The 16,884-nt window shown below is 39.1% G+C and overlaps 1 protein-coding gene across 1 annotated transcript in view; it reads left to right on the forward strand.

Annotated features, from left to right (window-relative positions):
• LRP2 (LDL receptor related protein 2) overlaps positions 1-16,884 on the forward strand; it is a 358,266-nt gene that overhangs the window by 178,398 nt on the left and 162,984 nt on the right. Inside the window, exons 25-31 of the mRNA XM_086956556.1 lie at positions 1,341-1,718; positions 4,704-4,952; positions 9,311-9,522; positions 10,692-10,876; positions 14,308-14,536; positions 15,128-15,305; positions 16,237-16,365. Of these exons, the coding sequence (XP_086812682.1) occupies positions 1,341-1,718; positions 4,704-4,952; positions 9,311-9,522; positions 10,692-10,876; positions 14,308-14,536; positions 15,128-15,305; positions 16,237-16,365 (1,560 nt within the window). The remainder of the gene's footprint in view (positions 1-1,340; positions 1,719-4,703; positions 4,953-9,310; positions 9,523-10,691; positions 10,877-14,307; positions 14,537-15,127; positions 15,306-16,236; positions 16,366-16,884) is intronic.

Consider the following 16,884-nt stretch of genomic DNA (forward strand, 5'->3'; position numbering starts at 1 on the left):
AGCTCGTACAACATATAGTGCAAACAAAGTAAACTAAAGACTATATGCTGAGTTTGTCTATCTCATCGGATTTGGTATGTATGCCCTCTTTTCAGCCTTTGTTAGCATGCCAGTGGTTGCTTTCATTGCCCCATGTTTACAAAAGCAGAAGGGGCGCCTGGGGCTATTTTCAGTACTTGAGTATTGCAGTGGTGCCATGTCTGAATCTTTTCCAGTTATATTTGCTATTTAAGTACCCATTTGCCAACTGAGCCATTTTTACATCACTCAGTAATGCTGCTTTTCTCCCATTTGTTCAGTTGAGTGAATTTAGTTTGCAAGTGCATTTCCCAAAAACTGAGCCTTAGGTACCTTGTTGACGGCGCTACTAAACAGTACTGTACTGTGGACTGCCAACATCTATTTTGTTAAAGTGGTCATAGTAACAGAGCAAGTCTAAATTGTACATTGTACTATATTATTAAATTATAGGGTTACAAATAAAAAAGGCTCATCGAATACAAACTGCTGAACTTCGAAGACATGTTGTGTCTGTGATTAGATGATTAGAAGGAGGGGTCTATTGAACAGATTATTGTTCTATGCCCTGTATATTGGACTTGAGGACAAAAAAATTAGAGTCTGCATTTGTTTTTACTAATTGCAGGACCATAAGGGTAGCTATTATTTACTCCAAATCCCTGACAATTCATTGGAACACTGACTAAACGTTTAAATATTACGTACTGGCGCCTTTTGAAAAAAGTAGGTACAAAAGGGGGTGGTGAAAAAAGTAAGCAGGAAAGTTATATTTATGAATGTGTTACATTGTTAGTATTGTTTTAATCAGTTATGTATCTCAGTTCGTTTGCAGATGTAAGGATTTTTATAAACTTTATACCTCCAGATAAAAAAAAAACCGCAAAGACAAGAGGCAGAAAGTAATATTACAATTTGTGAATTCCTTTCTGATGTGCCTTATATATCTGCCCTTTTCTTGTACTCATTAACATATCTGGCCTTCCCAAAATGGCTTCTTGCATTTTCTCTATTTTGTTTACTAATTTGAAATACCTTTAAAGAAATCCTAACTCCTCTTTACATATTTTGAACTAAATGCAACTTGTACTGAACATCAAATGACAGAAAGATCAAAAATATATCCATAACCGTATCTTGTTTCAAACGTTTAGCTAAAGTTGATAAATTGTGGCTTTTAGTATACACAGTAACACCACAAGCTTCTACTTAAAATTGAAGTAACCCTCCTTGAAGTTTTTATCAATATGATTGTGATTTTAATTGTCAATTGAAAAATTCTCAAAACACATTTTCAATTAAACTGAACCCTTTCATTCTAGCCACCAGACCTCCAGGAATGTGCCACCACAATGAGCTCCAGTGCCAATCTGATGGTGCTTGTATCCCCTCCATCTGGGAATGTGATGGCCACCCTGACTGCATTGATGGATCTGATGAGCATCATCGCTGTCCCAGCAGGACCTGCCCACCCACCCGCTTCCGTTGTGATAATGGCAACTGCATATTACGATCATGGATCTGCGATGGTGACAATGACTGCAGGGACATGAGTGATGAGAGAGATTGCCCGGCCCCACCGTTCCGCTGTCCCAGTTGGCAGTGGCAGTGCCCTGGTCAAAACGTGTGTTTGCCCCTGAGTAAGGTGTGTGATAACACCCCAGACTGTTCGAACGGAGCGGATGAGTCTCCACTCTGCAGTAAGTAATTCATTTGCATTTTGTTGACAACATGGTTGACACTTGATATCTAGTGACCGAAAAATGAATGCCATTACTTTCTACAAAATATACTGCATATCTCGTCATACATAAATGCATCTTTACTGGGAAATTTATGAAGTGAAATGAGATGTTAGATTAATGCATCTGCTCTATGGAGACTTGTCTGAATCATAGATGCTTCTCTTGTGGGTGTTAGTAAGTTCTCTGCATAATTTCTTCAAATCCCAATCAGCTTAAAATGCCAATTCGTCCTCATTCGACAATAGTCTTTGCACAGCCAGCAGTATTTTATACATTTGTAAATTTGTCTACCTGAGGTCACATCGATACTAGGGTTATGGCAACCTTTTAATGATTCTTATTATAAGTGGTTGAAATTTTGAGAAGTCCCTTATGAAGTTTTGTTGCTTTTAGGTGTTTATGCATGCCTCAGTAAATTATATGCAAAACTATCTATTTTCAGTATTTATTTATTTTAATATTATTTTGTATACTTTCAGTTATGATCATGATGTGGCAATATCACCAAATGTTTCTCTGTTTGTGTTTTCTTAACTCTAGTCCTTTTCTGACAATAATCACACAATCCAAGAAACAAATCAAGGTGGTGGGGAATTTCTGATTGTTTTGATTACGCTACTGATTGATTTCACTTAATTATAACTCTTCTCTTTCTTTCCTCTTTTTAATCAATGCCTATTTTCAGATGAACTCAAACCAGGTATTGTACACTGGTGAAACGTATGTGTGCATGTAAAAATAGACTGTCTCACATAGACTACTGCTTGCTAACTAGTTTAGCTTGGATTCACTCCTTTGTCATTTATTAGATGGCTACGTAGTCTTCGGGATTGTGCTGCTTCTATGCATGTTTACTTTTTCGACTTCTTGTTTTGTAGTTACTATATCCAAGATTTACAGTATAAATAGGTTGTACCCTATCCGCTATCCTTTTTTAACATATTCACTAACCCACTGTGCAATGTTCTTGTAGAATCTGATTGTTCAGTTCCTTATCATTCCTGAGAAAAGCCAGTTTCATATTGCCATCTCTGGACATCATACTAGAGCTTGCTGAATTCTCTCATAACACATAGATGACATACACATTGCTCAATGGTCATTTCCAGTCCGCGGACTCAGGCATATCCATTGATCATTTCTCACTATGGCCTATAACAATACACGAGAACCCTAACATGGGAAAAACATGCACACACACACATTTTACTTGTTCACTCACAAAAAATGGATTTACAGGGCTTACTTGATAATAAGAAGGAGTGTCACTTTCTTAAACTTATGAGTGATAAATCTTTTCATTAAAAGCTTACAGTATATCACATAAAAGATAATACATGCAATCACTCTGGTTGTCTATACAGTTGCATGTATACACGGATTATTGTTTATTTAGCATACCTACAGAGTAGTCTAGTCATGGTACCCCAAAATATGGCTATGTAGATGCCAATATGATCTGGCTGGAGGTCGCTATGACCTGGCAGCCCTGCGGCTTATGTGTCACGCGGTGAAGGTGTTTACCCTGGTGGAGCTAGATGAGGCTCAAGTTGTAGGGAGCTTGTGGTTTCCCTACCGCGCTACAAACTACAAGGTTGTTGGAGTGCAGAAACGTCGAAAGATTCTGCCAATTGTAGGGAATACTACAGCTTTAAGTATACATCTCATAGCCTTCAATCTAACGTCAATTCATTTTTCATTTATTTTTTAGCATGCTTCAGTAGTGCATCATACTAAATCGCTTTTCAAAGTGATATCAAGAGAGAGTAGTCCAAGAGTGGGCTAGTTTCAGGCCATCTCACTGTGGTACATGTGACCATAGGCCCCGCTTTATGCTCCAGAGCCTCTTTCTGTTTTTCACCCCTGGTTTCCCCTCACTGAATAACCTTTCTATAGAGTACTCTCTGCTGAGTGGTCGCCAGCAGGTCCTGCTTGTACCGCACTCTTCCAGCGACCCTTTCTGAAGGGCATTCCCTCTATGTTCTCTCTGCAAATCGCTCATCCATTGACTTCACTCTGTGAAGCACCTTTATATTGTTTACCCATTGTGGAGCAACCTTCCATGGGTGTCTCGCTCTAGAATTCTCTTCTATATGTGACTGTGTACAACCTGTCCACAGGGTTTGCTCTAAAATCAGCCATGTAGACACTTCTTCCTGAAAACCTTTTGTTAACTAGTTCCTCTTCTTACAGCAATGTCCCACCAAAACATGGTGGGTATCTTTTAGTCCAGCAGCCTTCCCTGAATGCTTCTATGTGAAGTGCTCACTGGTCCAGGAGCATCTCTCACGTGGCGCTTGTGAACAATGGCTTCCTTTTTGTGCAACACGAATGCCTGAACACTTCTTTGTGGTGCATAAGTGCATAAGCCCTTGTCTGTACCCTATTCTTCTTAGTGCTGCTTTACACGCTGGACCAATGCATGGCTTCTAACTCTGAAGCACCTGCCACAAGCTCATTTTTGTGAAATTCCTTTCAATGTGTACTTATCTGGAATAACCATACATGGGTCATTAAAACCACATAAACTTATTCCATGGTGCCTCTTCTTAATACATTTTTAGAAGTGCTTAGATGACCTCAGAGCTAGAGACGTTAACAACAATAAATATGCATTAACACGGCCACTTGTTCTTCTAAATAAATACATTGTTTTTGGACAGGTATCATCAAAACAAACTCTAAAAATTGAGAAATATCCTGCATACACTTTCCAATGTTTTTTCTTTAAAGAGAGACACTCGAAAGGCTAGCACCTAGAAACAGGTTAAACTTCTGAGCTGAAATTATTAAACTGCTCCACTTGCAACTTTTTGCACAAATGAAAACTCTTGAGTCTGAAAACGCACAATGAAGTAGTACATTTATAATAATAAAGAGAAAACATCAATGGGAATATTCAGTACTCAGAAATAATTGTGATATCTCATTCCACCCCAGATGAAGAAAGTTGCTCCGACAACAATGCTGGCTGCACTCATACCTGCATCCAGGGTCCTTTTGGGGCACAGTGTTCCTGCCCCGTTGGGTACCAGCTCACCAACGATTCCAAGACCTGTGAAGACATTGACGAATGCCAGCCTCCCGGTACCTGCAGCCAACGCTGCTTCAATGAACGAGGTTCCTTCAGGTGCTACTGTGAAGACGGCTACATACTGGAACCCAACGGGAGAACTTGTAAAACTGCAGGTGAGAAACCCTCAAGGACAATGTTGTCTTTATCTGATGTAGATCAGTTGACATGGCCAGCACACCTGGGCTCTCGTGGCACTTGTTGCTAGGAGGCGTGGGTGCGTGGAGAATTCAGAATGATGAAGTATTTTTCTCTGAAAATTAGGTTGTTAATTCCAATATGGATGATCATAAGTTGTGTGTCCTCTGTCAGTTCTTTGGACTAACATGTCAAGATTTGGTCAAATAGCTTCAGCCCTCGTTACAATCTTTCTGTTACATACTCCGGTGATGCCCTGTAGTAGTAATAGGTCACAATCGCAAGGCTATGCTTGTGTATTTAGCAGTGAAGCTGTCCCGTAGAGTGGTAATAGCCAGTGTTAACATAGTTCACGCTCATAAATTCTGCTTATGCTCCCGCAGCCTTTAGAAACAGGTCATCATTGCTGGAAATTACAATGAGGAGTCATAACACACACTGGGCAATGATTAATTCAACAAAGCTGTACAAATGTCCAGTAACCTACTAACTAGCACTCCAATGCATCCCCTCGTCCTACTAAATGGAGGCTGTAGGTTCCTACTACGGATTCCGGTGTTCTAATCCCCGCTTCGACCCTTGGCCACAAATGGTATGATTCTGGGCCAATCACTTTATCTCCCTTTCCCTCATACTGTAAATTAGTAGTGTGATGTAAATATGTTCGATGTAATAAAACTATAGATTACAGTGCCTTTTACCCGTCCTTATCAGCTTATTGATCACAACCTCAATCAAGTCTATGGTCTAGTTTCAGCTAGACGTCTGGATCCCAGACACACAATATGTTTCTACATTCAGGACCTCCTGTTTGACATGTTCCTGCTGTAATAAAAATGCTCTCCATAAAGCACTTCACTGCTCTTTGGAGCTGTGCTTGTGTATATGAATTTTGTTTTTAAAAATACGCCATGAGAAGGATTTGATTGCATGAGTGCATAGTGTTTTTGGGCTAATGTAGTTGAGATATGTTGGGGTTTTCGAAACATGCTATATATTTTACGGCATAAGTACAAGGAAATGGCGCAGCGCGGTGCTGCGGCACATTTTGCAGCACTGCGCCATTTCCAAAATGCAGGGATGCACTGTATTTGCAAGAATACGGCGCTCCCCTCTGTTTTCCCTAGCACTGGCGCTCAAAATAGCTGCCTAGCGCCAACACAGACAACCTTACGCCATAGTGCAAGGGAGCACGTGTTGCAGAGTTGATTGTTTATGTGCAGGAAAGTTTCCCAATTATTTAATTATTGTTTTTGTGCATGATGAGACACTGTCATCAACAAAAACAATCATTGATGGCGTTTTGCTCTTTCTATGTGTGCTGCAGCAAAAAAGAGGATAAATAAAAGTATGTAAAAGCAGGATTTAGATCGGTGGTGCCTCAGATTTACAGATCCTTGTAAATCTGGGGAGTGTCAAAAAGCAACGGGTGTTGCGGTGGAATGCCCACAGCAACACCAATTGCAAGCCCCTTTCATGCAGATATCTGCGTAAAAGGGTACCATATTTACAAAACGTCGTTAAGCACAAAAACTGGCTTAACGCCACTATGTAAATATGGAACAGGGCAGTGTGACACCAGAACGTTGGTAAAAATGAAGTCCCAGTGGCACAATCCCATGTACATATGCCCCTTTGTCTGAAAATGGAGTTGGTGTTAAAATGCTTTACACAGATTTTTGCAAGTCAGGTGGTATAATAACTCCTGTTGAAACAGAAACATTCATGCTCGGGTTGGAGGTCAGAATTCCATAATCAGAAATATTGTCTGCCATAAATATTGTGTCCTAAATAATATATCCAAAAACATCCAATAGGGTGTAGATTTTCTATTAACGCCCACTGATGTTTTTTAGACAATATTTAGGACATGACATTTATGTAAGACAATATTCTGACTACGGTGTACAGATACCTTGCCATACATTGGGTACACATGGGCCAGGGGACTAACGATATGAGTCGCTTCTGGTGCAGCACAGGGTTCAACTGTTACAAGGCATTGAGGATGCCGCTGCCTGCGCAAGAACCGCGAAGGGCTGGAAGAGCTCTGGAAGCACACATTGAATAATTGTTATTATTTAAAACCTCAAGCATGTTGGTATTGTGCTTCTATGGAAGATCTACTTGTACCATAGAAGTACATATATTAAAAATAATTTTAGAGGGCTTGAAGTGCATACACCCACAGTTAGAAAACATAGAGGTGTATGGATCTTGTTTGCTGAAAAGCTGTTTGTCAAAATCCTATCATCAACAAGAGGAACATTAGGGCGAGACGGCCTATATGTAAAATACTTTAAATTGTCAGAGACAAAGGGACACTCACTGGAAAGACTGAAAACAGATTTGCTATTGGTGGACTTTTGAAGATTAATACATCTAGCAGTTAGAGATTATACCCTAATGCACAGTTTCGTTTTGAGGATCCATTTTTTTAGATGGCAGTTCTGTGGTGGAATAATCTCGGAATTTATCTATGGATTCCATTTCTCGCCAATGTACCAATGGGAAGTCTGGACAACTTTGATGTGGCAGGTTCTGGGAGCAGTGAATGAAAGGTCTATTGTGGAACTATCCACAATGTATTTAATCTGTCAGGACGTTGTCTCTGTTACTAGTCCTGCATTCCTGGTGTATTCCAACATACCAATTGTATATTTTAGCCTCTTCCTGAAAACCTTTACAATGAACTGTAAATCTTCATTTTTGGAATGTTTCCAGAGTACCAAAGCTGGATTCCAATCACCAACTGTTTACCAAACACAAAAATGTGCATTTGGTTAGGGGCCGTGATATATTTACTGATGGAATAGGGCAGAATTCAGCTGGCTCATTGAAGTTGTCTAGCGAAATGCCAGCACCCGGCCAAAACTTGCCAGAAATCGCCTATGTCAACTGCTTTCATTAAAAAACAAGTGTCACTTGTCACCTGTCGCAATAGAGTGGGCATAGCAAACACCTCTTATTACCTCCTACTTTAAGTATTGTGAAGTCTAATGTTTGTCCTTCTACAAAAACATGGATGTCAAGACGATAGAATCAAAAATGTTTCCCCATGCATGTTCCATAGCAACATAACATAATAATCTCATACCGTTCCGGAGTAGCGTGCTACTCGCCGAAAAAGCGCTTCAACGCCTGTCATAGGTAGTAAGCGCTATATAAATGCAATAACAATACAATACAATACCGGACCAACAATCAAACCCCGTCTGTGTAATAGAGCCTGTCTAAGTCACGTGTATCTCTGTCTAACATAATAGTTTCTTCCATGTCAAACCTTTTAATCAGACAGGCCTATGAAGAGATTTCCCCATCTTTTTTTCTTTGTGATCTTATGACCCAAAGCTGAATGACCTCTGGTTCAACGAAGTGTCATAAGGATGAAGCGCCGTTTGCACCAGAGCAACAAATTGACAATGTAGATGTAGGCACTATGAAGGTGAAACACTGAGCTCTGAAGCTGCCCCTGGTTGGAATGAAATGCTATACAAGAGAGCCATTCATTCAAATCTTGCAGCAACACCTCATTACCAGGGCGGGCTTTAGACCTTGTTGTCGACTCATGTACGTATCAAGCCCCACACAACACTTCTGCCTTCTATTGAAAAACAACAATACTTTTAGTTTCCTGTGCTCCACTATTAGTTCTCTGAGTAATAGTCTTTCCTCCGGTTCCACCTCAGTTTTTCAGAAAAATAAAATCACTTTGGAATTTTAATTGAAACTTTGGAAAAGATGGTATCAAAACAATAACAGACATCTCAGCGTTTTTTTAAATGTAGTTGTATATAGCGCAAACTTTGCCCAAGGGCGTTGTTTGAGCACTGGTAGAAGTGGTGTGGGGAACCCGCCATCTTTTCTGCAGTTACATTTGTGAAACATCCTCAAAGAAAAGGTGACAGACTTGCCCAACGAGTTGTGAACATGGCGGGAAGCACCGCCACCAGGTTGGGGAGGGAGGGAGTTTATATACGAGCCCTGGCCATGCACTCACATAATTGTAAAATGAAGGCAAGTGAATGAACAATGGGAAAAGAGAAGTTTTTTATGTGTATATTAGAGCACTGACTTTTTAAACCCACCACTCGACCAGTGTTTTGTATTGCACCTCAACCACATCAGACTAATGACTCATTAGTAGGTCAACTAGAAGCAATAAATCAAACAAAACAAGGGTGTAATCGCATCGACTTGGAGCATGGTTTATTTTGAACCATCTGAGCAGTTAAATTCTCAAGCAATTCTTCTGTATATTTCATTTTCTAATAGCAATGTTCTAGTTATACACGTGTTCAGTTTTGAAGACATCCGTTTTCTCATTCCTTTCTAGACTCTCAGAATTTTCTGCTGATGGTTGCTAGTCGCAGTCAAATTGTTGCTGCGAACATCACTTCTCAAGGGCGCAGTATCTCTGGTGTGGTCCGAGACGGAAGAAACATAGTGGCTGTCGATTTCGATTCAGTGACCAATCGGATTTACTGGTCTGATACCACCCAAGATAAAATTTGGAGCTCTCTTCAAAATGGAACAGACAGAAAAGTGGTAAGCCTTTCCGAATTTTTTTCAGCCCCCTTGCTCTTTCTAAAAAAAATCTATTTATTTGTTCTCCCGTAACAGAATGCAGAAATGGAAAACGCAGTATTTACTGAGAAGACGGGTTGCTGCCGCTCTGGCCTTGAGAGAAGTCGCCACCTTGTGGCTGAACTAAGAAAGGATATGTGACACTCTGCTTAAGAGCATGTCCAATGCCATGTTCACCTGCATTACATGTTCAGATTAGACTTCCCACCACTGTTGGCATTGTACAATAATGCAATTTCCAAAGAAGAATTCATATGTTATCAATAAAATGTCATTTAAAAGGAATTTTTAGGTATTTGTAATGTATTTGTACTATCTTACTGCAACAATGATGCTTTGCTTTCAGAAATAGACAAAAATAATATATGGACTAGTATTTAACGCCATATTGCAACTGTTCTATTATAGCAGTGATAGTTCCCATATTTGGGTATTCCTGGGGCCCGGAGAACCTCTGGCACTCTCCCAGCATTCTCTTGGGCAGCCGGTGGTACTCACATGTGCCCAGTGATTGTGGGTCAATGTCAGGGCCGGCTCTCTTGCAGCCGCACTGGGAACTGACCTGGGGAGAGGGCACTGACCTTAGGGGGCGCTGTGTTTAGCAGTAACATACAATCTAAAAGCACCTGCTGCAGAGTTCCTTGTGTGTCCAGCTTTCAGGCACCAATAAAAATGCTGATAACTCTTGTAATTAATGTTCCTGCTAGAGAGAGAGATTGGAGTTTGATCTAGTGACATTTTTTACTCGCCATAAAATAGCACAGAGGGTTAAAAGGCGTGCCACATAGAGCAGATCTGTATTTAATGTGGATAGCTGGGTGTATTATTAAAACCAGTGCTTTAAAACATATGAACCGTACGTGAGAGGGGCTATGGAGAGAAAAGGGACACTTTTGCTAGGTGGTAGTGAGGGAATCCAAGGAAGAGGTATACGATGCAAAAAATAAAGTTGCACAGGGCGCCACCAGCGCTAAAGCCAGCCCTGATCTGTGTGGTCCACATACTCATGAGGGTTTTTCTGACACCTGCCATGGGCCCTTCTAGATGCATTCTGTTCAGAGTTGATGAAATGACAATCTGTAGACTGGTGGTCCATTCCTTGACACATTTCTATGTTTATTTTCAAACAGGTCTTCGATAGCGGTGTCACTGTCACTGAAAGCCTAGCAGTGGATTGGGTGGGACGGAATCTTTACTGGACCGACTACATTCTCGAAACAATTGAAGTCTCTAAACTAGATGGAACCCATAGGACGGTACTCATAAGCGAAAATGTAACAAACCCACGCGGACTAGCGCTGGATCCCCGAGACAAGTAGGATTTATTTTTCTTCTGACGTTGAATTACTATTTCTTGGAAATTTGCAGTCAGTGGGAAACGAATATCAACAATAGATTAAAGACTGAATGCATTTCCAGCTTATTAAGTTACATGTGTAGCTGTCTTACTTATTTGATGTTCATGACTTAAGCATGTTCTGATGGCAAAGAGTGTGGAGGGGAGTTACTTCAAAAATCATAAGGTAAGTGAAGAGCAGCAAGGTAAGATGAAATCAAGAATTTCTGAGAGACTGAAATAATGCATTCATTTACATATATTAAATGCCCCTAATCAGAAACTACATTTATCCATATTCCCCTCGCCCTGCCTCACTGCCCCACGGAACTACCTCCACGGGCCGCTACTGATGTGAAACACATGTATTCTTCAATGTGTCCAGCAACTGCAATTTTTTTTAAAGACTCTGGGAGCTAAGAAATCTTTCAGATATCCAATGTGTGGAAATCAGTTATAAGACAGGAAGGGTTAGTAATTTCTTTAACGAACAAGATCCAGTCCCTGCTAATCACTTCAGAGCAATTTGGGGCCAAAAATTACTTCAACAGTGTACAACCTTAAAATATTTCCAAGGAAAAGCCATGAAACGCTTTATAGAGGCAATTAACAATGAATGATTGTAAAGGTGTCTGTAATCCATGATTAATGCCAAAGGTAATATGAAATCAAGAATTACCTTGACATTGACCAAGAAGTACTTATAACTTCGGAGACTTCTGAGCATCATGAATCAGTTCAACACTCTCACACACATAAAGATTAAAGGTGGGCAATAAATTCCGCTGTGCCTGCCAAGTTCGCAGAGTTTTTGCCACTCTGCTTTATGCTTGTAACGTGGAGTTCTGGCCAAACTCTGCCAAACACTGCGTGGCTGACTTTTTTTCTTGCATGTGACAGGCCAATGGTAAGTTGGTGAGCGTCAGTAATAATTAGCATCCCTTAGCTTAATTGTCAGGTGCTAGGAGGGCATCCGGAAAGATTTTATCTACACGGGTAGTTATGTTATGTTATGAATTTGATTAAGCGCGAACAGCTGCCCCAGCAACGAGGCGTCCCGGCGCTAAAAACCATAAAATACCTGCTGAGGGGAATGGGGAGGGAGAGACGAGATGGCCTAAGACAGTGAGAACAGATGAGTTTTAATTGCCTTCCGGAAGGCGGACAAGTTATTCAGGGAGCGAATGTTCAGTGGCAGGGAGTTCCAAAGTTTTGCCCCCAGAACTTTGAAGGAGCGGCCACCAACACAGCAGAGTTTCGTTCGAGGAACAGTCACAAGATGTTGACCTAAGTCACAACCATTCACGATGCGAAAGCTGCCACTCAAGTAGAAAATCTACTCGAGCAGCAGCAAAAAAGTAGTGCCCTCTGGCGAGCCACGCAATGCATTCACACTGCACAAACTAGTGGGGATAAAAATCAGCAAGAGCAGTGCAACATGCTGATTTCTGCCCGCTTGTGGAACTCCACTGAATCTTGCAGAGTTTTCATGTAACTCCACGAAATTCCATGGAGTGAAACTCCGTGAGTTGAGTCCACCCCTTATAAAGATGATATTTTTGTCTTTTAGAAATGTATGATTCATTTTGTGAAAGGTCACAAAGGGCAATCATAGATTAATTGAATTTTTATGCTTTGTTGAAAATGTTATTATGAAAAATATAACTTAGGAAACATCCTTATATTGCAATTAGTGAAAGAGGATCCTTGGAGCCTAGTTATGTTTCTGAATTCAGTATCCTGGCCATCATATGCGAACAGTTAAGTGTAGTGCTGTGACTCGACTTAAAACATCACTCACAATGTACACTAATACATCAGTGAGTGCCTCAGTCAGAGGTAGACTAATAACATTTTAAAAACTCAGCAAATATCAACAAAGTGTACATGGACATGAGAACACGCGAGTAACTGCATATGCAGCTTATTTAGGAAAAGTACCACAACCGAGTTAAGTCTGCTCAGCATCTTACCATAAATAGTTAAATATAACAACTCCTTTTTCAATTTTTGTTGTTAAATACTTTTTCCTTTTGTTTTACAAGGGAGCATGTAGTTAGGAATACTAAATGACAGAGGACGGACATAGTACACCACTTTGGACAACAGAGACATAAGTGTAACATTAACTCCATTGATTTAGTATTGTTGTAGTTAAAATACAAAATATACTAAATGCTTACTGCTGCAGTGTGCATCAACCAAACTAGTCAACCAACCTTGCCTTGGTGAACAATGGCTTTCAATCCTATTTGAAAAAGCATACTCCTTAAACTTAATTGACCTATCCTTAAAAAATATACCATTTGTCAGTTTATTTTTATGTGTAAAAGCCTTTAGTGATGATAATGAGACATGTAATGACCAAACATTATTGTGATTACATATTTCCTGAAATATTGCTATTATATAGTCTATTATTATCACAGATGCGTTCTATTTCTAATTGACACTTTTGAAGAATTGCTGAATATTTATATATGTAAGAATCTTCTTCGAGTCTCTTTGGCTGTTGCTTAGTTGGCTTTTTTGCCTGCATTGCTAAACCTAAATAAACCACAAGTTTGAACTGCATTTAGCTCATCCAAATTTACAAAATTAACAATTCAGTAATACAAAAAAATAGAATGTATCCTACAATTAATTTGACTTTACTCTACGGTTATGACATTAAAGGTCAAATAACAAATCACATGAATAGATAAATAATTAATTCAACAAACAAATTCATAATGCCGAAATTTACTCTACGGTTATGACATTAAAGGTCCATGTTCTTTGCAAAAAAACAAATCACACAAATAGATAGATAAATCATCTAGCAAACAAACTCTTAATGCCAAAATTATCTATTCAATAAGAGATGCCAAAATACCAATTTTAATCAGATGCAATCTCTTGTTTCTATGTTCAGTTGTTACCAGGTGTATGAAATATGAATTGTGATACCTTGATGCATCATAATATGTCAACCATGATTTGTAAATGTTTTCAGAAAAACTGATCTCCAAAGTTCATGTAGAGGAAATACAATCTTTAAAGTCAGTGGAACCAGGAAATATAATAATATTTATGTTGAAGGAATATTACCAAGAAAATACTGTACAGCTTATGCTTTATCATGCACTTGAAATCCGATGTGTTTAACTGACTCCAATTTTTGACACCCTCCAATGAAGTAAGACAACTGCAGCTATTTGCACAATATTCTGTTAGATACCTACATTAGTACATAGATTGATAGATGGTCAGAAACAGATTCAGAGATAAAGAAGACTGATAGTGAGATAGTTGTTGATTGATTTATAGATAAAACGTATACCTAAATTGATGTGAGCTTAATCATGTACTGAAATAATTAGTGTAAAAGTGTAAATTGTGCTGATCAAAACTCATCTCCTTTTTTGTAGTGCTCATGTGATGTTCTGGACAGACTGGGGCAGAAATCCCCGAATTGAAAAAGCCAGCATGGATGGCAAGCAGCGAACTGTCATTGTCAGTGAGAAGATTTATTGGCCCAATGGTCTTTCGATTGACTACCCAAATAGACTAATCTACTTTGCGGATGCATATTTGGATTACATCGATTTGTGTGATTACGATGGAAACAACCGGCGTCAGGTTTTGGCCAGTGACTTGGTAAGGTCTCAGTTTATTTCAGAAATGGGTCAAATGAGATTTGGATCAAGAAATATACTTTACATAGATTTACTTTCACAGGTTTCTAAACATATGTTAATGCATATATCACTTTTAATACTGTATCTTTACATGACTTTATGTTCAAGAAAATAGTTATTCATCCAGCAGTTTCAAACTTCAGACATAGTTAGATTTTCTCCTATATTCATTTGATTTAATAACTGATGTGATTGGTAAAATGTAACAAATATGGGCCTTTTCTCTAAATATGTATCATTTCTCTATGAAGGTGGTATACAATGCAATATGCAAAGTTGTTTGGATCCTCGGACACCAAAATATTATTTTCCTTTATGTCCCATGATTGCAGTTCATGGAAACCACCAACTATATTTTCACTGCACATAGTTGACATTTTCAGCTCTCCTCCATTGCCCATGATCCTTTATGCATGAAGAATATTAAAACAAAATCTACAGTGGAAATTTAGAATTGCTCTCAATGATCTCTGTCAGAATAGATGAGATAGTTTCCAGCTAAATATATAAAGCTACTTAACCAATATGTCTTTTATATTTTTTGTGAAAGGTTTTACAACATCCGCATGCTATAACTGTCTATGAGGACTTTGTATATTGGAGTGACCGCCACACTAATCGAATTATTCGAGCAAACAAGTGGAATGGAAGAAATCAAACAGTCATGATATATAATATTCCACAGCCAATGGGTATTTCCTCTGTACATCCAGTAAAGCAACCACCTGGTAAGTTTAACAATATTTCTATGCCAACGTAAATGACAAAGCTCTAAAATACGTTTATGCTCTAAATCGTTTTTAGTGTACATGCCATTAATAGTGCACAATGATGGAAATGAGGGAAGGAAAAGCAAAATATGTTTCATAATTAGAAGTCTGTTTTGCAGTAAATACATGCCATTGTGCAACAGATCACAGCATATGTCAAATATGTGCTTGTGTGCCCAATCTCTGAGTTCATTCCTAAATTGTGCTCTCTTGTGAAGTTTTGACCATATTTTTAGAACGCAAGATTGTGCTGCATGATCCTAAATAGAACTTGGGTGTGGGCTAATGCCCTGTACATTTTCTTGCTGGTGCTTACTTTCTAAGTAAAAAAAACTGTCCTTACACCCATATCTATCCTAACAGGTTGCCCACATAGTGGGAGACAAAGGTAATCAACCTTACAATGCCATTTTGTTAGATTAATGTTAGTATTGACTATTGCTATGTTTAGAAAAAGTGTTCTTCTCTGGTATTCTACTTTTTTGATGTATCTCATAATTCCCGAATCTGCTTCTGACAGGTGATCCCTCACCTTGCATAGTGATACCTAGAAGGACTCTTGCTAGAATACACTAAGTAGTGTATATATTTATTATGCCCTATCAGTGATTACTTTCTATTAGCATCTGTACAATTCAGACTTGCTCACACTTGTGTCATTTGCAATAGAAACCAACATAAAAGCAAAAAAATCACTTCACTTTGTGCATCATATTTTGCAAACAATCTGCGTTTAATTATATGGGTAAACTATATCTGCTTTAGTTTCATTTTGATACCATTGTAACCTCAATATATGCTGAATTCTATACACACACACACACACACACACACACCTCTTTTGTTAGGTGTGCCCTGACAGTAACTTACTATTTTTTCTGTTTCTTAGGGGTCAATTCATGTGCTTCAGCTCCATGCAGTCATTTGTGTTTACTTTCTTCATCTGGCCCAAGGTTCTACTCCTGCGCTTGTCCTTCTGGGTGGTCTCTTGATACGGATTCTGTTAGTTGCAGACAAGGTAGATCACCCAATTCTGTTGCTATTGTTTTGTTTTTAACTATAAGATGACAAATGTAAAAAATGAAGTTATATTTTTGAGATCTAGCAAGCATGGAATTATAGATAATCATGACAGGTAAACATGCCTGTTGTTAGATTTTGATTCCCTACAGCACTTGGCATCACAACATGGCTGTGTTCAACCAACTTATTCAGTCTACCCATAGTAAAGGGGGCTGGGGAAAGTGAGGTGGAAAGCCTCTAGGAAGGCATCATAAAAGGTAGTTTAATATATGTTATAAAGTAAGTAGGATGGGTGGACTCTTAAAATATAGGACTTAAGAGTTTGGCATACAGGACACTATCAAAAAAGTGCTTTATACCCTATGGCACTTGCCATGCAGAAGACAGAATATCCGTCATGTTTTGACAGAATATATCATCCTACCAAACAATAAATAAGGAACTTAGGGGCATACTTACCAGCCCTTTTGCCACAGGAGCATCTCTTTTTGATGTTCCTGTGGTGATATGGACT

This window comes from Lissotriton vulgaris, chromosome 2_1 (assembly GCF_964263255.1).
Source record: "Lissotriton vulgaris chromosome 2_1, aLisVul1.2, whole genome shotgun sequence".
Classification (NCBI taxonomy): domain Eukaryota; kingdom Metazoa; phylum Chordata; class Amphibia; order Caudata; family Salamandridae; genus Lissotriton; species Lissotriton vulgaris.